At 40.0% G+C, this 26,822-nt stretch overlaps 1 protein-coding gene across 18 annotated transcripts in view; it reads right to left on the bottom strand.

Moving 5' to 3' along the window:
• ENOX1 (ecto-NOX disulfide-thiol exchanger 1) overlaps positions 1-26,822 on the bottom strand; it is a 616,720-nt gene that overhangs the window by 46,234 nt on the left and 543,664 nt on the right. For all 18 annotated transcript variants that reach the window (XM_074387775.1, XM_074387776.1, XM_039473378.2 and 15 more), the window contains one exon: positions 3,967-4,069. In XM_074387775.1, coding sequence (XP_074243876.1) covers positions 3,967-4,069 — 103 coding nt within the window. The remainder of the gene's footprint in view (positions 1-3,966; positions 4,070-26,822) is intronic.

Here is a 26,822-nt window from a genome sequence, read left to right as displayed (position 1 = left end):
AAAAATTTGATCCATTTTTCCTTCATAATGATCTCCAGCCAAACACAGCTCTAAAACTTTGGCCCCAAATCAAAAGTAATGACTCACTCTAACCCAAACAACTTCAGTGTATGCCAATCCAACATGTGGGCCATATGTGAAATGAACTAGGAGTTCTGGCATAGACACTGCGCAATGTCAAGCTGAGCTTCTGTTTGGTTACTATAGCGTTATGAAACATAAAACGCTACCCTGCAATGCCCCCATAAAAACAGAATTCTCTAAGGTCCAATTATATGTCAACTTGTCTTTAAAAAATTGATTACAAAATAACCCAGAAATCACAATAATAAAGTATTTTCTAGGGGCCTGTCTTCTTTAGTTGATTGGAAGACCCATTAATTGTCAAGAAAAAGATTGTCAGAATGGTCGAACTCTAAAAATACTCAGGATCAGATCTGTAAAATTCCATGTCAATAAAATCCCATGGATCCTCTCTAGTAAGTACCAACTTATATGCCCTGAAATAAAGATTCTAGTTTTATAAAGTGGTCATGAGAATGTCTGGACAGAATATACACTTTTGCCCAGATGAATTGGCGTCACAAATAATTACACATAACTACAATTGTTCATTGTTTAGGAAGTTCCAGCCTCAGTTTTTTTCTCTCCGTAGATGGAATCCATTTGAAGAGGTTTTTTCCTCACTCCCTTTCTCTTCCAGGGAATGCTCTGTGCCAGTGTGCATTTCTTATATAACATTTATGTGCCCCAAAAGGGCATCGATCATATGACTGTACTGGCATACAGCATATACTATAAGCATGCAGATGTGATGACGATTTTGCCAACTAATATTTCCAAGTTGTGGGACATTTTCTCCTCCTAGGCTGGCTTAGAGTATGACTATTGTGTCCTCTCTACTGATTTAATTATTCCAAGGGAAGATTTCAGGGGAATTGCAGAGTATTTATGACTGCTCCAGATGTACCAGAAGGCCAGAGGGCTCCTAAAATCATTCAACATATGAGAATTCTTCAGAGAAATGTAGCCCCAGCACCAGGAAATCCTTTTTCTCTTTATTCTGGTCCAGAGCAGTTTTGTCCCCATCACAATCTATATCCAGATTCCAGAAGCTTCAGGGGAGATCTTTATGGACCCAACATTCAGGTATCTACAAAGTATGAATGACCAAACTCAATTAGCAGATTGGATCATTTAGTGGCAGGATGCAACTGCAGCCTTTGGCAGGATCCATTTTGCTGGTCTTGGAAACTGTTCCCCATTGTGGCATTCTTTTGGAGGATTATTCTTTCTTTGGTTACAAAAGACTAGAAATATATAGGTGTTTTGGAGGTGGGTTTGGCCAGGAAATGACATCTGTTGTCAAAATATCATTAAGAAGAATAAAATATGGAGAAAGGGAGCAAGATAATGGATAACTGAAGGGAAAGTTAAATTCCTATTTATTTTGATCAAACACTGAAGTCTCTGGCCTCCCTTATACCTAAATATTCTCATATATTGATTCAAAGTAAGTGTCACCCCCTATTTCTCTTTTGCCCTGCTCCTAACTTCAAATGCTAATATAAAACTAGTTCAAAAGACCAACAGTGAGGGGAAAAGTCTTAGAAAATTTAGAGTTGGTTGTGTATGCTTTTTATTGAAGATCCTGACTAATATTTTTCTTTCTAACACACTTGAATTAACTAATTTTATAATTTTTTTGTGATGCCAAAGACATCAGCAAGCATAGCATGTTATAAATGTAATCTTCCTACCTATTCCCATTAATGTACTGCATGTAAAGCATATCATTTAAAAATATTTGAAGTATCTGACTAAAAATGTACATATATGTGTGTACATATATAAATAAAACCTAATAGCTACTTGGAAAATATTGTAAATGAACTGTGCTCTCCAATTACAACACAAAATAAAAGGGGAAGCAATCGCTAGTAAAAGGAAAAAAATAAAGAAAATAGAGATCGGTTCCCATTTTTTTAACCTTCAAATGGACAGAATTATTCCTAAACCAAGAGGGAAAAGTTGGCTGCAGATCGTTATTTGCTTTGTTCATACCCTAAAAGCATTAGAGGGAAAAATCACACTTTGGTCACACCGAGTGACAGAGAAACAGTTGTCAGAGTTGGACATGTTTGCCAATAGAAGAAAAATCCAGTTACCAACTACATATGGTTCATTTTGGGTTCCTGGAACTGATAGCACATCAGCATGTCTTCCGAGACTCGTGCCTGGCATGTTATTACAGCTGTATATCATCAGAGCAAAAAAAAAAATAATAATAATAATTGGTTTTCCTTGGAGTATCTCTAAGTTGATGTCATATTCAATAACCCTGTAGTTGAAAAATCTATATATGATGGATGGACTCTGGACTATCTTTTGAATTTAATTCCTCATGTGCCAGCTTCTCTAGGCCCTGGTGTACCTGTCATTTTTAGGTGAGCACATGCAGTATTCAGAAAATGCAACCAGGGCTGGGCGCGGTGGTTCATGCATGTAATCCCCAGCACTTTGGATCACCTGAGGTCAGGAGTTTGAGACCAGTCAGGCCAACATGGTGAAACCCCGTCTCTACTAAAAATATAAAATTAGGCCGGGCGCGGTGGCTCAAGCCTGTAATCCCAGCACTTTGGGAGGCCGAGGCGGGTGGATCATGAGGTCAAGAGATCGAGACCATCCTGGTCAACATGGTGAAACCCCGTCTCAACTAAAAATACAAAAAATTAGCTGGGCTTGGTGGCGCGTGCCTGTAATCCCAGCTACTCAGGAGGCTGAGGCAGGAGAATTGCCTGAACCCAGGAGGCGGAGGTTGCAGTGAGCCGAGATTGCGCCATTGCACTCCAGCCTGGGTAACAGGAGCGAAACTACATCTCAAAAAAAAAAAAAAAAAAAAAAATACAAAATTAGTTGGGCATGGTGATGCACACCTGTAATTCCAGCTTCTAGGGAGGCTGAGGCAGGAGAATTACTTGAACCCAGGAGGCAGAGGTGCAGTAAGCCGAGATCATGCCACTGCACACCAGCCTGCATGACAGAGTGAGACCCTGTCTCAAAAAAAAGAAAAAGAAAAAGAAAAAGAAAATGCAACTACTTCTGCCAGATAATGAACTGTAGGATAACAATTTGTCTTGCATGTATAGTCACCTCATTCTTCACTCTTAACCATGCCACCAAGAAGCCAGTCTCAACTTGCAACTCCACACTGGGGTCCACTGCCAAGGTGCAGCTTGAATCAGTGCTGTGCACTGCAGCATGAGGGTGGTGGCTTCCCTTCCTCTGAATTTGAGGGCTTCAAAGACAGCCTTAAACATACAGGTGCCTAAGATGGGCTTCCAGGCACACTGCCAGCACATCCTCAAGAACTCTTCCTTGTGAAAATAAGTATGATATCTGGATCCACTGAGGATGCTTTTGTTCCTCCTGGACATAAGGATCCAAACTTGGACAGAGACGCCTGGAGCTGACTATCCTGGATTAACCTAGCACCAGTACCCTGCCTGCCCCTATTTCCCAGCATTGCAGGTCTAGCCTTGGGGCTGACTTTAGGATGTGGCCTCTGCTAAGGGGCTTGGAGTTTAATCTCAGGGTTCAAAGCTGTTCTTGAGCCTGGGGATGTGGCTTGGTTTAGAACTAGATGCAATCTGGCCTCCAGTTAGAAGTGACATGCCCAAACTTAGAAATTCAGATTTGTGACATGTGAGATGCAAGTTAATGTCTTCTTGAACTCAGTTTTATGTCTGAGGGTTAACATACACAGTTACAGAAAAGCAATACCCCCATTAGTTTGTATGCTACTAATTTGAAATGTATGTAATACAGTCTGATGAAATTAATCTCACCTCTGACCAGAAGGCAATGCTGTTTAAATTAACAAGTTGGAGGTGAATTGCTAAAATATTAAGTTAATTACCTAATAATGATTTAAGAGAACAGATGAAGACAACAGAATTTCCTTACCTATTAGCAGAGCTTCTTTCTCTGATTTTAAGCCTTGGCTTCTTTTCTCAATATTGTTCTCTCGGTCTTGGTTGGCCAATGCAACTGTCAACACATTGATTTCCTATAAAGTTAAAAACCAACAACCATTCATGGGTTTATGTAGATTCTGTGCATGTCAATAAAAACACCAGATCTCTTAAACTCTATAAATGAGGTCATCACTTCTATTTATAACTAAAGATCAAATCTTTTATACAATTGATCTATTTGCCCAATAGTAGAAAAGTAACTCTGTAAAGTTAGTCTCCTAGATACTGTTCCCAGCATGCCATGTAATTATCTGCATAAGTGGCAAATTTGGCACAAATTATCTTAGATTTTTGTTCACATTTTGATTCAACTCTGTTCATTAAAACTCTACTTGACTATAGCTATTTTAATGTGTTTTATTTCAAATATGAAAAATCTTTGGGAAAGCATACAGGATATTGACTCATAATACCATGCTAATAATGTGTGTGAATTGAATGTGTAGAGAGACAGGGCCTATTGGAGAGGTAAGATAGAATTGTTAGACGTGTTTTTAAGTTTGAAAACTAAAAATGAAGAGTTGTACAACAAGCCAATAACACATGCAACATTGAGGCTCTACTATTTTTATTTTTTTCTGTGGTCTTTTAACAGAGATGAAGATTTAACTCATACCCTCCTAGACTTTTGATATTAGGACTCAAAATGGAGAGTGATTTAATGGAAAGTCAATTTAATGATCTGCATATATGACCTGCATACATGGGATAGTAGAATCACTGAGTCTTAATGGAGGAAAGTTGCTCACTGAAAGATGGTACCAAAGAAGGACTCGTATATTGAGTAGTTGCAGGGAACCTGCAGGAATGATAGAGAACAGGTAGGGAGAGCCGAATGGACGAAGAAGAATTCAGAAGGTTTGAACAAATGGGTTGACAGGTGTTCCCAGGACTGGAAGTAGTTATAGGAGAGATATTTAGCTCCTTAGTACATATTAACAAAACTGGTCAGATCCAAGAATATAGGAAGTATTGGGAGCATGATGCACCTACAAAAGTGAAAGCCACACCTGAAGGCATTCAAATAAGAAAAATAAACTCAGCACATCTCAGTCAAAACAGATCTATGAGCTTCATTTAACTTATGAGCTACTACTTTGTAATCCAGGGTTAATGAGAAATTGCCAGGAAAGAAGGCTCTACTGAGAAACTGCAGCTGCTAATATCTGATGAGCATTTTAGAGGCTCCTCTTAAGGTCACACTTACTTGCTGAAGACCAAGTGATCAAGACAGAAGGAGAAATGAAAAAGGGCAAAGTAAAGAATTGAGAAAATCACCGTGATGTGATGATACATCACAGGGAAGAACTTGGTTGGCTAGAGGGTATAACAGGCCTCAGGCTGATGGTAGGAACATTCCAATAAGGACAGGAGTCAGGAAGAGTTTGGGGAGTGGTCTAAGCTAAGTCTGGAGCCAGCTAGTATCATCAAAGGTTACTAGAGATGAAAGATGCTCTTACAAATCAGACACAGGATCTTGGGAGTCAGCCTCAATTGAAACACAATGAAGAATTTTAGAAGAAAACAAATCAAAAGGCTTATGTAGGTGGGATTAGAACATTTATAATGAGAAATTACAGGAAAGGAAATAGAAGTTCCTTCTATAATAAAATAACATTTAGTACTTTCTGATTAGGCTGTCTCAACTGAAGCAGAGTAGGTCTGCGTGTGTACACATCATCTTTCTGGGGTAGTGGGGTCAATGGGCCTGCTGAGTTCTATTAGTGATATGCCTTAAGGACAAATAGGTCCCACAGGGACATGGCACTGGACTTCTGGGCCTGGGAGGTGAAGACTGCTGAGAAGATGCAGGCTGAGGCTCTGTAAAGATCTCCCAAGGGAGGTGTAGGAAGAAAGAGGATAGAAGAACATTAACTAAGATAATGATGGCATCATTAAAAAAATACAAAAAATGAACCCTGGAGCTGAGTGGAAATAATATCTCCAATAGAGGGTGATCTGTTCACAGCCTGGATGGTAATTGGAGCCAAATGAAATTATTCAGAATGAGTTTAGCATGTAACAGGCCCACATTAATTGCCAAGACTGAGTGGTGTCCTGGGGCCATCACATAGTTGAAGATCCAGGTTCACTGAGGGAAATGGGCTGTAGAGGGTAGGCAGATGTCAGGAGCCAGTAGAGAAAGGCAAGGGCAGAAAAGACAGACCACCTGAGAATGCTGTTCTCTCCCAAGGTCCAAAAGTGGAATCACACAGGGGGACTCTGAGTAAGGCTCAAAGAATTGCTGCTGAATCAACAATGCCTACTAGGAGCCAGATAGGGTTGGGAAAATGAGTATGGAAAGATAAGAGTTTTAGGATCACCACTCTGTGGAAGTATTTCTTGAGACCGGAGTTTGTGCTCTGCTGACTAGAAATGGTGTGCTCTTATGCAGTCATGGCCAGTGACTGGAGTGGACACATCTCCTCATGGCTCCCACAATAGTCCCGCAGGCCTGGGCTTGACGGAGGCCAGAGGCTTGGCAGACACTCCAGCTTTGGGGCACATCTGTGAGTTTTCTCCAGGTTGGAGACAGCTGTTTTTCTGACTCGTCTAGAGGGAGAAGAACTATGCTAGAAGTGGTACAGGATCATTGAAGCTGATCAGGCAGACTCCAAGGAATGCTCGCATCTTATGATAAACTGGCCTCAAGAATCTCCAAGGGAAAACATCATTTCCGTTAGAGTCAAGGGTGTGTCCAAGCCTATGAAATAGTCTGTAGCATTGAGGGAGGTGGACCAACTTATGACCAGTCAAAAGAGTCACTACTGACTAAGCTCTGGATCCTAAGCCTGCCTTGGGCCTGGTATAAGCTCAGGCTCTTGCTGACAAAGTCACAGAGCTAATTAGATGGGTAAATGCTCATGTCATCCATTTTGCCAAAGAGAACAGTTAAAGTTAATATAGTTGTGTTTCAAGGGATAGAAGACATGATAGCAATTTTAGACAGCCACATTATATGTTGTGGTTTTACCTTTTCCAACTATTCAAAAAGGAGAGTTTTAATGACTCACTAATCATGGGTTCCTTAGAAAAATAAGGTTAATTTGATTTGTTGGTATTTATGTTGGTATTGTTCAGTTGAATAAGAAAATGACAATTATTGATAATCTACAAGTTTGGGGTAGTCTACAAAGTGGATATAAGCAACAGCTGTACCCTCTCTGTTTTTATTTATTGTCTAGAAATCTAAATTATCACATTTGTCAAAAGAGTTCCATCATCATGATTGCTTAAGGTGAAGGGAATACACAGAGAAAATGTGGAATTGAGTAATTCCCAAACCAATTCCTTGTTGCATGTAAGCTAAGCCTGTTTTTACTTTCAGCCACTGAGTAAATATGTATGCTAAATACATACATCACATGCCTACTATATGCCAAGGAATTCTAAGTTTTTAAGGATATGGCATTCAAAGTGATCAGAAGTGCAAGCTTACCCAGGGACCAGCAAGCAATTCTTATAAAAGGTCTAAAAGAAAGAAATATGAGTAGATGAAGCTGGAGAAGTAGGTAGATCATGGTAAGAAGTGTAGATTTTATCTGGAAGGCTTAACAAGTGAAGACTTTTGAGCTCTGCATTCTAGAACATTGGTTTAGAGGCAAATGAAACTGGAGTCAGCCTACTGCAAAAGTGTATCCACTTTTGCTTTTTGATGATGACAGTCAAAACCAAAACAATGATATGCAGAGTGCCAACAGCATTTAAGAGGTGGAACTAAAAAGAAAAAAAAAAAATTTGGTGACCTGGTGGATGATGAAAATATTGAGAATGAGTAGGTGCCTCAGTGAATAGGAAAATAGAGAAAGAAGCTAGTCAGGGAGAAGACTGTGTGTTCAGTTTAGGAAATACTGAACTTAAGGTTTCTATAGCATCTTGTCAAAATATTTTAGAGGAAGTAGGATGTGCATGTTTCTGAACTCAGAAGTGAGGCTCTGACAGCTCTTTTTATGGGGCCTTTCTCAGGTTTTATTTGCAGGAGACAATCTTGATGTTTCCTTGTGGGACAAAGAGCAGGTTTGCTCATACCTGATATAAAAAAGGTAGATTCCTAAGCTTAGTGTTTCTATTTTGTAACACAAACCACTGCATGCACTGGCATCCTCTGGGACCCTCTACGGAGATGCTCAGGTTATAAGATCTGTGAGGGTAAGTCTGGTGAAGCCAATATTCTTCTGGGAACAATCTCTCAGTTGGATTTCATATTATTCAGATAGGACACTCCAACTTATCTTTTTAGTAATTGGGGAACACATATTATAGAGACATTGAATCATAAATTATGCATGGTTTTGCTCCTTTCGTAAAAGGTTCATAGTCCTTATTACTGTCTCCACCCCAAATCTCTAGAGAATGGAAAGGACCGTATCAGAATAAGAAAGTTTTATCATTAGAAACATAAAATTATGAAGACCCTTTATCCTTCTATCACCTTAAAATCCTTTAGCCTGATAGATGCAACATGTCCAGAAGAATGATGAGTGTATTAGATATTCCAGAAAAGAGGTTCCAGATGCCTAGTGATTACAAAGTAAAAGTGAGTCAGTGGGGATGGAGTGGGCGGTGAGGAAGGTTACTAAGCGTAAATGGTTAGTGCTATAGAAAGTACGCAGTGGAAAGGGAACATTAGGATGGAAATCAGATTTCCTCCTTCCAGTGAGATCTATTGGATTATGAAGTAGTCTCCCAAAGGAAGTGGCAAGAACACAGTAAAAGCACACCAGAGTAGAAAATGCACTGCAGGTGACAATTATGCACTTGACATGAGATTGGAGATTACCTAATAAATCTTTTCTCAGCCTACCTTTTAACTCTAATTTCTGTGATACTTAGAAGGAATCATTAAAGGGTTAGAGAAGAGGTTTTCAATAACTGGAAACTAGATATCACAGACTTTTTAAAAGATTTCTTTAAGAGTTAGCTACTTGAAGGCAGAAATTTCCCTTCTCAGAGTCCTCATCACTTACTTTGAGAAATGATCAAAGTAATTTATCATTTAGATGAGCTCTTTTTCAGTAGTCTACTAAGTTAGAATAGTGCTTTGTTGTTTTACTTTTGTTTCTCTCCACCCACCCAAGCCCCTAAGGACCAAGAAAATGGCCTCCATGGCTTATAAAATCCTTTCGCTATTGTTTTCACTTAATTATTCCTGTGGTTTCCTTATCTTCAGGCCTGTTTTCTTTCTGTGCAAATCTTCTTGGATACATGTTGCCTACCTGTGTTTACTGCCTTATCATCTGAAATCTCAGCTTTTTTTGTTAGGCACTCTAACAAATCTACTCTAAATATTTCCAGTGACCTTCTTGCCAAATGATTATTTTCTCAGTCCTCTTACCATGTGATATTTGAATTGCCTCACTTCTCTACACAGGAGGTCTTGGTCTTTTTCCTCCTAAATTCTTGTTTAGTTTTCACTGGGGCTCTTTTGTTCCCTCTGCTGGCCCATTGAATGTAAAGAAGAGGCTACTCTGGTAGCTTCGTCACAGAAGGATATTCAGTACTTGAACGCAGATCTGGACCAAGTGGACCTAATAGACATCTATAGAACTCTCCACCCCAAATCCCCAGAATATACATTCTTCTCAGCACCACATTGTACTTATTATAAAGTAGATCACATACTGGAAGTAAAATACTCCTCAGCAAATGCAAAAGATCAGGAATCCTAACAAACAGTCTCTCGATCACAGTGCAATCAAATTAGAACTCAGGATTAAGAAACCCACTCAAAACTGCGCAACCACTCGGAAACTGAACAAAATGCTCCTGAATGACACCTGGATAAATAATGAAATGAAAGCAGTAATAAAGATGTTCTTTGAAACCAATGAGAATGAAGACACAGTGTACCAGAATCTCTGGGACACATTTACAGCAGTGTGTAGAGAGAAATTTATAGCACTAAATGCCCTCAAGAGAAACGAGGAAAGATCTAAAATTGACACCCTAATGTCACAATTAAAAGAACTAGAGGAGCAAGAACAAACAAATTGAAAAGCTAGCAGAAGACAAGAAATAACTAAGATCATAATGGAACTGAAGGAGATAGAGACACAAAAAACCTTTCAAAACATCAATGAATCCAGGAGCTGTTTTTTTTAAAAGATCAACAAAAGAGAGAGACCACTAGCCAGACTAATAAAGAAGAAAGAGAGAAGAATCAAATAGATGCAATAAAAAATGATAAAGGGAACATCGCCACTGATCCCACAGAAATACAAACTACCATCAGAGAATACTACAAACACCTCTATGCAAATAAACCAGAAAATCTAGAACAAATGGATAAATTTCTGGACACTTATACCCTCCCAAGACTAAACTGGGAAGAATTCAAATCCCCAAACAGACCAATAACAACATCTGAAATTGAGGCAGTAATTAATAGCCTACCAACCAAAAAAAGTCCAGGACTAGACACGTTCGCAGCTGAATTCTACCAGAGGTACAAAGAGGAGCTGGTACCATTCCTTCTGAAACTATTCCAAACAATAGAAAAAGAGGGAATCTTCCTTAACTCATTTTATGAGGCCTATCTCATCCTGATAGCAAAACCAGGCAGAGACACAACTAAAAAGAGAAAATTTCAGGTCAGTATCTCTGATGAACATGGATGTGAAAAACCTCAATAAAATACTGGGAAATCAAATCCAACAGCACATCAAAAAGCTTACCATTATGATCAAGTCAGCTTCATCCATGGGATGCAAGGCTGGTTCAACCTATGCAAATCAATAAACATAATCCACCACATAAACAGAACCAAAGACAAAAACCACATGATTATTTCAAGATATGCAGAGAAGGCCTTTGACAAAATTCAAGAGCCCTCTATTTTAAAAACCTCAGTAAACTAGGTATTGATGGAACATATTTCAAAATAATAAGAGCTATTTATGACAAACCCACAGCCAATATCATACTGAATGGACAAAAACTGGAAGCATTCCCTTTGAACACCAGCATAAGACAAAGATGCCCTCTCTCACCACTCCTATTCAACACAGTATTGGATATTCTGGCCAGGGCAATCAGGCAAGAAAAAGAAATAAAGGTATTCAATTAGGAAAAGAGGAAGTCAATTTGTCTCTATTTGCAGATAACATGGTTGTATATTTAGAAGACCTCATCTTCTCAGCCCAAAATCTCCTTAAGCTGATAAGCAATTTCAGCTAAGTCTCAGGATCGATATGCAAAGATCAACAAAATCGATGTGCAAAAATCATAGGCATTCCTATACACCAATAACAGACAAACAGAAAGCCAAATCATGAGTGAACTCCCATTCACAACTGCTACAAAGAGAATAAAATACCTAGGAATACAACTAACAAGGGATGTGATGTGAAGGACCTCTTCAAGGAGAACTACAAAGGACTGCTCAAGGAAATAAGAGAGGACACAATGCAAAAACATTCCATTCTCATGGTTAGGAAGAATCAATATTGTGAAAATGGCCGTACTGCCTGAAGTAATTTATAGATTCAATGATATCCCCATCAACTACCACTGACTTTTTTCACAGAATTGGAGAAAACCACAATAAACTTCATATGGAACCAAAAAAGAGCCTGCATAGCCAAGACAATCCTATAAAAAAAAAAAAAACACAAAAAACAAACAAACAAACAAAAAACAAAAAACAAAGCTGAAGACATCATGCTACCTGACTTCAAACTATACTACAAGGCTACAGTAATCAAAACAGCATGGTACTGGTACCAAAACAAAGATACAGACTCATAGAACAGAACAGAGGCCTCAAAAATAATGCCACACATCTACAACCATCTGATCGTTGACAAATCTGACAAAAACAAGCAAGGGGGAAGGGATTTCCTGTTTAATAAATGGTGCTTGGAAAACTGGCTAGCCATATGCAGAAAGCTGAAACTGGATCCCTTTCTTACATCTTATATAAAAATTAACTCAAGGTGGATTAAAGATTTAAACATAAGACCTAAAACCATAAAAACCCTAGAAGAAAACCTAGGCAATACCATTCAGGACATAGGCATGAGCAAGGACTTCATGACTAAAACACCAAAAACAATGGCAACAAAACCCTAAATAGACACATAGGATCTAATTAAGCCAAAGAGCTTCTGCACAGCAAAAGAAGCTATCATTGGAGTGAACAGGCAACCTACAGAACGGGAGAAAATTTTTGCAGTCTACCCATCTGACAAAGGGCTAATATCTAGAATCTATAAGTAACTTAAACAAATCTTCGAGAAAAAACAACCCCATCAAAAATTGGGCAAAGGATAAGAACAGACACTTCTCAAAGGAAGACATTTATGCAGCCAACAAAATGAAAAAAAGCTCATCATCACTGGTTATTAGAAAAATGCAATTCAATAACACAATGAGATACCATCTCACACCAGTTAGAATGGTGATCATTAAAAAGTCTCAGGAGACAACAGATGCTGGAGAGGATATGGAGAAATAGGAACGCTTTTACGCTGTTGGTGGGAATCTAAATTAGTTCAATCATTTGTGGAAGACAGATTCCTCAAGGATCTAGAACTAGCAATACCATTTAACCCAGCAATCCCATTACTGGGTATATATCCAAAGGATTATAAATCATTCTATTATAAAGACACATATACATGTATGTTCATGTGGCACTGTTCACAAGAGCAAAGACTTGGAACCAACCCAAATGCCCATCAATGATAGACTGGATAAAGAAAATGTGGCACATATACAGCATGGAATACTCTGCAGCCATAAAAAATGATGAGTTCACGTCCTTTGCAGGGACATGGATAAAGCTGGAAACCATCATTCTCAGCAAACTGACACTAGAACAGAAAACCAAGCACCACATGTTCTCACTCATAAGTGAGAGTTAAACAATGAGAACACATGGACACAGTGAAGGGAACATCACATACTGGGGCCTTTCCGGGGGTGGTAGGCTAGGAGGTGGGATAGCACTAGGATAAATACCTAATGTAGATGATAGGTTGATGGATGCAGCAAACCATCAAGGCATGTGTATACCTATGTAACAAACCTGCACATTCTGCACATGTACCCCAGAACTTAAAGTATAATTTTAAAAAATACAAAAATTAACTGGGTGTGGTGGTGCACATCTGTAATCTAGTATTTAGGAGGCTGAGGCAGAAGAATTGCTTGAACCAGGAAGGCAGAGTTTGCAGTGGGCCGAATTCATGCCAGTGCACTCCAGCCTGGGCAACAGAGCAAGACGCCATCTTAGAAAAAAAAAAAAAGAAAAAAAATGTCTTTATACTCCCTCCATGCCCCACCAAAAAAACAAAACAACAACAACAAAAAACATCTGAGTCCAGGTCCTTCCTGATGTAGTTTTCTAAAATTCTATAATTTTATGTCTAAAACCCAGTTCATCTCATTCATCAAACTGCACCCTCTTCTAAGTTTTCTGTTTTTATTAATGCCGGCATCATTCTTCCACTTGCCAGCGCTCAAACCCTCATTTTATCTTTGATTCATTCTCTACTGTCCCCTAAGTGCTTTTAAGACATCTTTAAATCCAAATTCTATCAAGTGTCTGTGAGACGTCTCTCATGCCGTGTTCCCATTTGCACTCCTGGTGCTTTACCCTCAGTTCTACTTGTTTCATACTTTGTTTTAGAGATGCGGTCTCACTCTGTTGAGCAAGCTGGTCTGGGACTCCTGGGCTGAAGCAATCCTTTTGCCTCAGCTTCCCAAAGCACTGGGACTACAGGCAGGAGCCACTGTTCCCAGCTGATTTCACACTTGGACCACTTTGACTGCTGCAAGAACCTCCTACTTTGTCTCTGCCTCTAGGCTCTTCCTCTTCCACTCTATCTTACGTCATACCACCAGGTCAATTTTCTAACATGTGACTTTTTTCTCATCTCTCTGATTTAAAACTTCAGATGCTTTCTGACAACCTACAGGACACAGTCAGATGCTACTGCCTGGCATTTGGGGTTTACTCCTATCAAACGAGCCTATCTTCTTTCTATTCTATGTCCAGAAATGCTCTTAGAAAGCTCTCTCCTCTCCTTGCCTCACGACTTCCTACTTATATTTTACACACAACCCAAGTCCCGTATCTCTCAGAGGCATCTGTTTCAGGCCACTTGCAAGGCTTCCTTATCTGCACACATTTCCTATGCCACTTATATGGCAGTTCATCACTTATACATGTGGGTAAAAAAAACCACATTTCACCTGTTTGGTTCCTCCACAAAACCACTGCCTTCTTTAAACAGTAATTACATCCAAGCAAGTGAAGCAGAATGGCTGAATGGAAGCTGTGTTCTAATTCTGTCTCCATTATTTACATACTAGATAACTTTAGGAGAGCATTTCTTTAAAGCTTAACTTTCTTTAATGAAAAACATGGATAATACCTTATGTCTCTTCCCCATGGTTAGTGTGAGGACCAAATATAAGTGAGACAGTGCTTTCAAAAACTATAAATTTCTAGGAGTATACTGTGGCGTCACTATGATGACCATTATTCACTTTTATGATTCACAGGATTGACTGGATACAGAACAAGTGGTGATATATACTTGGGGTACTGAATCCATGAAAGAATTCTGTATAAGACTTTGACTAAAATTATATAAAAATATTTATGCCAAAATGATAACTGCAGTTGTGTTCAAATAGTGGATATCTTCTATTTTTCTGTGTCAATGTTGTTATTATTATCCTTATAATTAAAAAAGCAAGAAGAGAAACCAATGACATACAGTTGTTTTGAAGAGCTACATGTAAGGATAGCCAGTCACTGAATACTTAACATATTGAGTGACACCACTCACCCCCTATATAGAGAGACCATCACCCTGTGACTTCCCCTATGGCCCTCCAAGGGCTGGTGGCCACCATAGCTGCTAGTGCGAGGTGAGTGGGACAGTCAACAAGACCTGTGTTGTAACGATTCGCCATGTCGCCTCCCACTCTGCCAGCAGCATACCGCAGGGCTGGCTCTTCTTCTCTGCCCTCTTGTTCCATGGCCTTCTTTTGCTGTTGGCTCAATTCTGCTAATTGCTCATAGGCCCTACTCTTAAACATCATACTTCATGAAATCTGGGGCCCTATAGATAATTGTCAAGATGTCTATCAGCTACTTTCTTATCCTTTACTCATATTTTTGTAAAGTGTCAAAAACAATCCATCAAATCATGTGCCAGTCGCCAATAACCTTCAAACTATTCCTCAGACGATTAGAACTGTGGCTGGGGGAGGAAGGAGAATGGAGATACTCCTTATACTTCCTTTTATGAGCCAGAGACTAGCACATGCCAAGTGCCCAGTGGCTGATAAGCGAAGGAATGACCCACCAACAATGGCCTGGAATATTGAAAACATGATGATTTGGACATAGAAGAAACAGATTCTATTTGCCACTGACTTGCTGTGTTCCTTTGTTTCCTTTTTGCTCTTTGTACAAAGACAGGACTGAAGCAGATGACCTCCACAGTGTCTTCCTGCACCCTGATTCCAGGCCTGCTCTGTGCCCTCTCCCCTGACTTGGACCGTCCCTTCAGATTAGAGTAGCCAGCTTGGTACAGACAGTATATACTTATCCTGTATTTCTGATGCCAATAAGAATTAGAGTGGAAAGAGGAAGCAGAGTGAGAAAAACAAAAACCAAATAGATGAGGAAAGGATTGATGAGAATGTGTGACTAAGCTTTAGAATTTTATTTTGAGACGGAGTCTTGCTCTGTCACCCAGACTGGAGTGCAGTGGCGCAATCTTGGCTCGCTGCTACCTCTGCCTCGTGGGTTCAAGCAATTCTCCTGCCTCAGCCTCCCGAGTAGCTGGAATTATAGACACATGCCACCATGCTCAGCTAATTTTGTATTTTTAGTAGAGATGGGGTTTCACCATGTTGGTTAGGCTGGTTTCAAACCCTTGACCTCAAGTTATCTGCCCATCTTGGCCTCCCAAAGTGCTGGGATTACAGGTGTTAGCCACTGCACCCAGCCTAGAATTTTTTATGGTTTCTTACAGGAACATAAGAATGCATCCATCCCCAAAGAGTGAGCAGGGTCTTGGGAATTTCCAGTGGGACAGAAATCCCAAGGCCTTGCTGATCTGATCAGTTGGGAAAGGTTGGCACTGCCCATCCAATGGGGGTCATGGGCTTTCACCACCTCTACCCTTTTTCAGCAGGCTTTGATGGTCAAGGTCTGGACAAGGGAAGCCTCAGAGGCCCAACAGTTTTCAGTATCAGAGAGATAGTCTGAAAGCAGATGTGTGGGGCTCCAAGTTCATCATGATATGACCATATTTCACATGCTGAGATGTTCCACCTCATTGGGGTTCAATTGCTGGATCAGGAGCACATGCATGATGTCTTTGGGCAACTCCAAGAACTGTGTTTTCTAAGATTTCCAATTGCAAATATTAAAATAGGTGAGAACTAGTTACAGGTCACACGAAGGACCCTTTAAAGACAAATGAAGACTCAGTGTGATTTAGGTGCCGGTGATATCCAGATACAGCATTTCTCCTGGTGGCCTTCTTTCCAGGTCACCTTTGGTTATAATTATTTAACAAACACCTGTACAGTACTTATTATATGCAGGAAGTGTTATAAGCACTTGACAAATATGAATTCACTTAACTTTCATAAGCGCTCAAGATCATTTTCATTTTACAAGTTAAGAAAATGAGGAATAATGAGGCTAATGATTTGCCTAAGGTCATGCAACTAGTAAGAAGCAGCCTCAGGATCTGAACCAATGCTGTCTTGCTCCAGAGTCCTAACCACTGCACTAGGTTGCTGGTTGCATGGATGTTGAGTGCCTGTGGAGCTCTGTGACCAAACCCCTCCTGAGGGCTGCCTAAAGTCCCAGCTCATTCAGGAGCCAGCAAGGCTCCAGGCAGGCCTGGTGAGCTGTGGTTCCCGTACAGACATGAAAGGGAAGAGGAGCAGGGTGGGAAGCCACCAGGGCCTGGCCGAGGAGCAGCATTAGCAGAGACTGAGGAGGCTAGCTGGCTGCTGCTGTCGTGATGACAGACTTCTTCAGTGTGACTTTTAACCACAGTCTGTGCAATGGGGAGGGATTTCCAAGGAAGGGTGCTGGGGCCAGTGAAGAAGAAGAGGTGGTGCCCACGCTCTCTTGATTTGAAGGATGTGGGTAGGGAGAGCCAAGGTCAAAGTCGCTCTCCAAAGACTGTGGTTGGGCTACATGCAGAATTGGCTGGGCAGGTGGACAGGCTCATGCAAGGAGGCCCCTGAAGCTTCTCTAGCCACACCCCAAGGATGTGGCAATAAGGTAGAACCCCAGAGGTGACAGGAAGAGAGAAAAAAAGTGGAAACAGAAGGCGTTATGAAAAAAGAATGGAAAGATTCTATGTGTGAAGCAGTGAAAGGCAAGTTAAAATTATTTAAGCAAGTCAAGTCTACACAGCTAGCAGAATAGTGACACCAGAATCAGAGATCGTGAACAATTAGAAGTATTGCCTCCTCTAACATTTTAAAATACTGCAGTTGAGGTCTTAGAAAGGCTGAGGGTCGTGGGCTCTCACCACCTGGGCCCTTTTCCAGCAGCCTTCAGTGGTCAAGGTCTGCACAAGGGAAGCCTCAGGAGATTTTTCAAGTTGGTAGTTTTTTAGGTTGTGAAGGCTGTGGACTTGATTAGCTACAGCAGTGTGGGTTACATTTTCTGCATACTGAAGAGGAACACATGCTATTCTGGAGATCAAGCGTATTGTTTCATGTGGTTATGTCTACAGCGGCATCCAGGCTGGGAGTACCCCTTTCTGGCCTCTCTCTTGCATGGTCCCAGTGCACCTGTTGTCCCCAAAGGATTAGCAACAGTGCCACCTTTCACCCTCAGAGACAACGGTTTGAACTTACATGATCACTTTACCTATAATCTCTACAGAGCAACAATGCCCTCAGTACCTGGCCCAGTGCTCTGTACATAGATGCAATTGATATTTTTAAAAGAAAAAAATATAAATAGTAGGCCCTCTCATATTACATCAAATGAATTTGTTACAACATGGAGAGGCCAGACCTCATGGGTGAAAATGGCTGGCCATCATAAGGGTTTGGTCAGTACCCTGGGCCTGGAGTCAGCTGGAAGTCTCTGAGGAATATATCTCTCCACTATATCTATAGTGGATAGTGAAAAAAACTGTGCAATCACTTTGGAAATTTTACAGCCTTTTGGTCCCTAAATGCATTTATTGTAGTATAATTTTAAAATAACAATTTCTTTAGCCTTGTAGACTGAAAGAGGTAAGGAAGTTAATTTTTCATTTTTATCTATTATTAATGCTTTTAATGTTTTAAGTATTAACTTTTTTTTTTTGGAAGACCAAATCACAAGCTTATAACCTTTTTCCTTCCCTTTCTTGTCCAAAATATGTATTTTTTCTAGTTGACTTTCTTAGTAATAACCTTTATTCATTTTCTCATTCAAATAAAAAAATATATATTCAGTGTAGAAAATATACAAAATAAATATTAAAAAGTAACTGAAATTCTACTACTGAGATATAAATGCTATTATTCAGATATTTGTCTTTTATAGTTTATATATAATCCCCTCACACATATATATATAAGATATATATGTGTTTGCATATATACATACATGTATAGATGGTTGTTTAATTCTTCTTTGAAAAATAGGATTATGATACATATATAGACCCCAAAGAGAATATTCTACATAAAGAACAGAGACTTTGATAGAAAAGAATAATTTCAATTTCTTAATGTTTCCCATTAAATACTAAGAGGATCACTGCTGCCTGGATCATAACTTAATAATGACAATCACAGTTCACACCATGCTTAAATTGTAGTCTCAAGCTGGCAATTAAATGACTTTCTTTTGGTCTAGTTTTGTGACAGCCATGTTAAATAAAAACGATCTAAAAATGAGAAAAAAAATCCTTTGCAGTAACTCCATTCATTATCTAAACTGTTAAGTTGTAGTATCTTATTTTTAGTTTTACTATATGCCACTGTAGATATAATCAAATGAAAAAATATACTTGATCTCAAAAATAGCTGTGTTTTTCTCTCAGTATGTAGAAAATGTAACCCATACTTCTATAGCCACTCAAGTCCATGCCTTTCATAACCTGAAAAAGTACTAACATGAAAAATCTCCTCAACCAATAAAAATAGAGCAGCAAACAGAAGAAACTAAAGTGAAATACTTTTCTAAAACGTATGTATGTGCATCCAGAATTAGTCGGTTTGATTTATCTTGTATGATACTAACTCTATTGCTGGTAAAGATTAATTGTATTATGGTGCTCTTGGCATGTTATTTTCTCAGTTCATTTCTCAGTATGACATTTCTTATTTTTCTCTGCTACAAAGCACCCACTATCATAATTTTCACCTGCTGAGTTTATGTTACTAATGATAATATTAAAATTTAGAGGTTTGTTTTTGGACCTTTACAGTGGTAAATTAGGTCATAAAAATAGATGGCACACAATCTGATAAATAGGAAAGAGAAAGATTTGATTATTGTTAAAGTAAAACCAAGTTTTATAAGAATTCCCTGGCATACTATGAGATCTTAGTAAACACTGAATATCTTCCTTCTCTCACACTCCCAGACTGAGTTCTCTCTATTCACCGCTGTGTTGCATATGCCACATCTGAGAACTATTCCAAGAACCAAGTGCTCCTGATTGCTCCTGCATGGTGCATTGGATGTCCTCTGATTAAAACCAAACAATACAAATAATAGTGGTGATAATAATACGAACAGACCTTATCGAGTGCTTGGTAGATGACAGTACTGGTCTCTTACTCTCTCCATTTTACAGCTTAAACACTGAGGCGCAAGTATACCTCACTGTTTAATCTGTAAAACGGCGATAAATAATAATAAGTAGCTTCCTTAAGCTCACACACATGGAAAGCAGTGGCATCATGACTGGACCCCAGGCAGTCATACCCCAGGGCCTTTGGTCCGTGCTGCCTTCTGTCTGAATGACCTCTCAGGAAACTATAGATTCTCCACTTGGTTCAGGCCCTTGATCCCAAGTCTGTTCCTTACTGAGAAGACTGCAGTCAGTCTTGAGTGAGTTCCCTTTTCAGTTGTATGCTCTGTCTTCATGGGGCCATGTGCTGCTCTGTGATCTAACGTGCTCCCAATAGCTGGCATTGTGCCTGTCATGTGGACTTGGAATGACCTTGTTAGGAGTGGCTAGTTATGGGTCCACTGATCTTTTTTGTGTATTGTCCAAATCAGAGTGATTTCTTAAGAACCAGAGTCTGACAATTACTAGTGATGAATTTTCTTTTGGGAGTTGAATGGCAGCAAAACTCAACATCTGGATTAAATGAAGTATCTGTACATCTCACTTCAGTATAATTTGATTGGAATTTATTGAGCCTCTTCCTCTTTCATTTATTGAGAACGTATAACAAGGGTACATTTTGTGTTAAGACAACCAGATTCAAAGATGAATAATAGTGATTCCTGCTGTCAAAGAATGTAGCAATCTAGAGGGCAACGAGCTATGTAAAATAAGTTAAAATACAGCATGATTTCAGCTATGGCAAAGGAAGAGCCAAGGTGCTGGGGAAGCCCAGAGTGCCACCTAGCCTGTCCTAGGGTGGAGAGCAGGTGGTAGTGTTACCCGAAGTGTGGTCCACAGACTGGCAACACTGGCATTATCTGGGAGCTTACTAGAAATGCAAATCCTCAGGTCCCAGCTTGGACCTGCCCAATGGAAAACTCTTAAAAAAGCTATTTTTGATTCTGTTGCTTACTAAGGTTTGAGAAGCATAGCCTTGGAGAACATAAGACTCATAGACACAACAATTATACAAGAAAACATATACCTAATTTAAACCTGTAAAATGAGAAAGTTGGATGATGTGATCTGTACCACCTCAGTTTTAACCATCAGTCGACCAGACTTCTATACACATCTTAAAGTTAACTGGAGTGAGGTATATTTATCTTTAAGATCACCTGCAGATAATATGCAGAAGGAAGGTTTGCACTTCTCACCTAACCACACCAAACAGATTCACAGAGCTGACTGAGGCTGCTGCATTCCTATCAATTCAATCATCAGTTGATGAGTATTACTAATGTACCCACCTACCTAGGCTCATTACTGTGTTAGGTTATGCAAGGAATACATACAAATTCTCCACTTTGAGGAACATGACCTGAGTTGGAGAGATAAGCCTCTATCAAAAGTGGGTTGTTCAAGATGGTTGGAATGATGATAAATTGTAGGAATCTGGAGAAGATGGTGATTGATCTGGATTGATCTTAGGGTAAGGCCCTAAGAAATGGGAATTGAGCTAGGCTTCAAAACAGGCAGAATTTGCATTGCAGACCAAAATGGCGATAAGATAGATGGAGAGGCTGTGTTATCAATACAAAATCTAATTATTTAGAATTTTTAATGAATGGTGCACCAAGCTGAATTTGACCTGTTGACTCAAACCATTTATTCAGGAAATCAGGCTAACATTTTTTTCTGAGTACCAGACCAATAGTTATTCTGTTTTCACCAGGGGGAATAGTTTGAATACTGTCATATAAAATGGTCAAGAATGATATATATGCTTGCAGCTGTGAGACTTCTATGTTATGCGTATATGTTTGTGTGATTGTGTGTGTGTGCGTGTGTAGTAAGGGGGCCAGAGAATTATGATGACACGGGTACTGGGGCTTGATATAGATCGTATTTGTATACCGTTCCCATAGTTTCACGTCATCTTCCTAAAAGTTGGCATGGAAAGAAATTGCCTGTGCAAATTAGATTATGCAAGTCTCATAAACATAAGTAGCTCACCAGCATACACTGAACAGTCTGGAAATTGTCCAGACAGAGAAAGCCACACTGTAATCTCACAGGGAAGCTGACATAACAATAGAAATGACTTGTTACTGAGTTTCACGGCCACAACCTCCCCTGCAAGGACAGTTTCAATCTGGGAAAGCTGAGATTTTGAGGTTTTTCTTGGGGAAAACAATTAAATGAGCAGAAATATGGAAAAAATATCTATTAAATGTTCCAAACCTGGTTGAATGTTTTCAGGGGAACCTAGAGTTTTCCGAGAACGGCCTCCATATACCTGGTAAGGAGCTGCTGCCCAGAGAGGATGACAGGGAAAGCCCTCCCTGTCTCTGACATCTGCCCAGCTCAGAAATGCAGTCATTTTTTCCCCCCAGGAAACTCTTGTTTTCTTTCTATACAAACATTATTTAAAACTGTAACAAAACATGTGAAAGCTTCTTTCTTTGGGCAACAGCTTTTCTTCCAAATCAAACTTTTTCTCTGCCTGAATTAGGAATATGTGGAGGAGATGAACATTGAGGTGCAGTCTGCTGAATTTCTGACAGGTTTTGAGACCTCAAGTTAGATTTAGAGCTACCAGTGCGGGGTTTGTAATCCTGGAGGTCTGATTTAAATGCCCTGTTATGGGGGCTACAATCAGGTCCCACTGGGCGTGGTGGGCAGGTCAGTAAGGAGGTATGGTGAAGCTGGATTTGGTGGCCATGAACTCTCACCTGGGTATAGTTCTCAAATGATAGGCCCCAGCAAGGGAAGGGAGGGTACAGGGAGGGGGATCTCCATCAGAGCTGGGAAGAGTTTTGAGGTTGGAAGGATTAGAACACACTTCAGTGTGTTGTGGGAAATTTAAACATACTTATTTCCAAGTCTGACCTTTGTTTCTCCCAGGAAGCCCACCAAGAATGTTACTTGTAGACTGACATTTGAGCTTTTTTGCTTCCACTTCAATAGCCTTAAGATAAGCATTTCATAAAGTGTGGATATTTGTGCACACCTTTGATATAAGCAGATTTCACAGCTAGAGTTGGCAGGGCAGTTGCGTGATGGTGAAAACTGCTGCTCTGCTGCCTGCCAGGGTCAATGTGGAAGGGCTGAAGGGCAGAGCATGATGAAACTTAGGCAGCTCTTTCTGTTCCAGTCTTTCCCACCTTTCTTCCCTTTTTTCTTCATCTTATCTTTGTACATACTTTTTTCCTTGCCATTTTCCTACATGTTTTATATGTAGGAAAATGCCATAGCCCAGTGAGCTACGTGTCAATGAGATGGATGATGTTGGAGATGAACATTGTATGAAGAAACAGAGAATGACCATCTTTTGCAGCACTGCAGAACCATCCTGGGAGAGCTGGAGAGTACCAGGCAAGGAATCCTTGCAAAAGACCAGTGTCAAGGATGGAGTCAGAGCAGTGCTGGCAGGTGCATTTCACACCTCTCCCCTTCCTGGTCTCATGTGTGTTCAGCAGAAATGAAGCAGTATGGAAATCACTATGGAACAGTTAATAACGTAAATTAGAGAGGTGGATCCAAGACGGCCGAATAGGAACAGCTCTGGAGTGCAGTTCCCAGTGAGAACAACGCAGAGGGTGAGTGATCACCACATTTCCAAACAAGTCATTACTGCCCACAGTCCAGGAGATTCCTGGGCTGAAAAGTGCTATGACGTTCCAGCATGGCTGTTTCACCTGGCACAGTGGGTCTCTGCACAAAAACACACAAATCTGGGTGACTGTTTCAACTGGCTTCTGGAATGCCTGGGAGACAGAGCTGCCCATTCAACTGAAAAAAAGGGGGCTGAAACAGGGAGTCAGGTGATCTGGCTTGGCTGGTCCCACCTCTACAAAGACCAGCAATCTGAAACGCTCTGGATTGAGAGTTTCACAGCAAGTGCAGCTGGATGCAGAATGGTCCAGCTCTGTTGGAGGAAGAGCGTCCGCCATCACTGAGGCAGTCTGCCACTACTGAGGTAGTCCACCACTACCGAGACAGTCTGCCATTACAGAGGCAGTCCGCCATTACTGAGGCAGTTTTAACTATATCTCTGTAAACAAAACTGCAAGAAAGTTCATATAGCAGCTGGGCAGAGCCCACGGCAGCTCAGAAACCTCTGCTGGCAGACTGTGACTAGGCTACATCCTTGCCGAGCAGGGCATCTTTGAAAAACAGCAGCAGCACATCAGGAACTTATACATAAAGCCACACCTTCCCAGGACAGAGCCCCTGGGGAAAAAGGCGGTTATGAGTTCTGCTGCAGCAGACTTAAATGTATCTGCCCAGCAACTCTGAATGGAACAACGGAGCTCACAGCCCAGCACTCGAGCTCTTATAAGGGTCAGACTGTCTCCTCAGGCAGCTCCCTGACCCACATGTATCCAAAGAGATACCTCACAAAGGAGAGCTCAGGCTGACATCTGGTGGGTATCCTTCTGGGACGAAGATAACCAAAGAATAAACTGGCAGAAACGTTCACTGTTCTGCAGCTGCCACAGGTGATCCCCAGGCAAGCAGGGTCTGGAGTACGCCTCCAGCAGTCCTACAGCAGAGGGATCTGACTGTTAGAAGGAAAACTAAAAAACAGAAAGAAAAAAACTTCATCATCAACAAAAAGGATGTCCACTCAGAGACCCCATCTGAGTCACCAATCACAAAGACCACAGGTAGATAAATCCATAAAGATGGGAGGAAACCAGCATAAAAAGGATGAAAACACCCAAAACCAGAATGCCTCTCCTCCTCCACGGGATCACAACTCCTCACCAGCAAAGGAACAAAGCTGGATGGAGAATGAGTCTGATGAATTGACAGAAACAGGCATCAGAATGTGGGTAATAACAAACTTCTCTGAGCTAAAAGAACATGTCCTAACCCAATGCAAAGAAACTAAGAACCTTGAAAAAAGGTTTGATGAAATGCTAGCAAGAATAAACAGCTTAGAGAAGAATATAAATGACCTGATGGAGCTGAAAAACACAACACAAGAAGTTCATGAAGCATACGTATGTTTTAATAGCTGAATTGACTAAGCAGAAGAAAGGATATCAGAGATTGAAGATCAATTCAATGAAATAAAATGAGAAGGCAAGATTAAAGAAGAAAAGAGTGAAAAGAAATGAATAGAGCCTCCAAAAAATATGGGATTATGTGAAAAGACCTAATCTACATTTGATAGGTGTACCTGAATGTGACGGAGAGAATGAATTCAAGCTAGAAAACGCTCTCCAGGATATTATCCAGGTGAACTTTCCCAGCCTAGTAATAGCAAGGCAGGCCAATATTTAAGTCCAGGAAATAAAGAAAACACCACAAAGATATTCCTCAAGAATAGCAACCCCAAGACACATAATTGTCAGATTCACCAGGGTTGCAATGAAGGAAAAAATGCTAAGGGTAGCCAGAGAGAATAGTCGGGTTACCCACAAAGGGAAGCTCATCAGACTCACAGCAGATCTGTCAGCAGAAACCCTAGAAGCCAGAAGAGAGTGGGGGCTATATTCAACATCCTTAAAGAAAAGAACTTTCAACCTAGAATTTCATGTCCAGCCAAACTGAGCTTCATAAGCGAAGGAGAAATAAAATCCTTTATGAACAAGCAATGGCACAGAGATTTTGTCATCACAGGGCCTGCCTTATGAGAGCTCCTGAAGGATGCACTAAACATGGAAAGGAACAACCAGTACCACCCACTGCAAAAACATATCAAATTGTAAAGACTATCAACACTATGAAGAAACTGCATTACCTAATGGGCAAAACAACCAGCTGGCATCAAAATGGCAGGATCAAATTCACACATAACAATATTAACTTCAAATGTAAATGGGTTAAATGCCCCAATCAAAAGACACAGACTGGCAAATTGGATAAAAAGTAAAAACCCATCGGTGTGCTGTATCCAGGAAACCCATTTCACATGCAAGAACATGCAGGCTCAAAATAAAGAGATGAAGGAAGATTTATCAAGCAAATGGAAAGAAAAAAAAAAAAGAAAAAAAAAAGCATGAATTGCAATCCTAGTCTCTGATAAAATAAACTTTAAACCAACAAAGATCAAAAGAGACAAGAAGGGCATTACATAATGGTAAAAGTATCACTGCAACAAGAAGAGCTAACTATCCTAAATATATATGCATCCAACACAGGAGCACCCAGATACACAAAGCAAATTCTTAATGACCTACAAAAAGACTTAGACTACCACACAATAATAGTGGGATTCTTTAACTGCCAATATTAGATCAATGAGACAGAAAATTAACAAGAACATCCAGGACTTGAACTAAGATCTGGATCAAGCAAACTTAATAGACATCTACAGAACTCTCGACCCCAAATCCACAGAATATACATTCTTCTCAGCACCACATCACACCTACTCTAAATTTAACCACATAATTGGAAGTAAATCACTCCTCAGCAAATGCAAAAGACATGGAAATCATAATAAACAGTCTCTCAGACCACAGTGCAATCAAATTAGAACTCAGGATTAAGAAACTCAGAACTGTAAAACTTCATGGAAACGGAACAACTGGCTCTTGAATGGTGACTGGATAAACAATGAAATGAAGGCAGAAATAAAGATGTTCTTTGAAACCAACGAGAATGAAGACACAACATACCAGAATCTCTGGGACACATTTGAAACACTGTCTAGAGGAAAATTTATAACAATAAATGCCCACATGAGAAGCAAGGAAGATTGAAAATTGATATCCTATCATCAAAATTGAAAGAGCTAGAGGAGCAAGATAAAAAAACACTCAAAAGCTAGCAGAAGACAAGAATAACTAAGATCGGAGCAGAACTGAAGGAGATAGAGACACAAAAAACCCTTCAAAAAATCAATAAATCCAGGTACTGGTTTTTTGAAAAGATCAACAAAATAGACCACTAGCTGGATTAATAAAAAAGAAAAGACAGAAGGCTCTAATAGATCTAATAAAAAACAATAAAGGACATCACCACCAATTCCACAGAAATACAAACTACCATCAGA

Source organism: Saimiri boliviensis, chromosome 16, assembly GCF_048565385.1.
Source record: "Saimiri boliviensis isolate mSaiBol1 chromosome 16, mSaiBol1.pri, whole genome shotgun sequence".
NCBI classification, from domain to species: domain Eukaryota; kingdom Metazoa; phylum Chordata; class Mammalia; order Primates; family Cebidae; genus Saimiri; species Saimiri boliviensis.
Note: the sequence above shows the minus strand (reverse complement) of the source record. Positions and strands in the feature narration are given on the sequence as shown.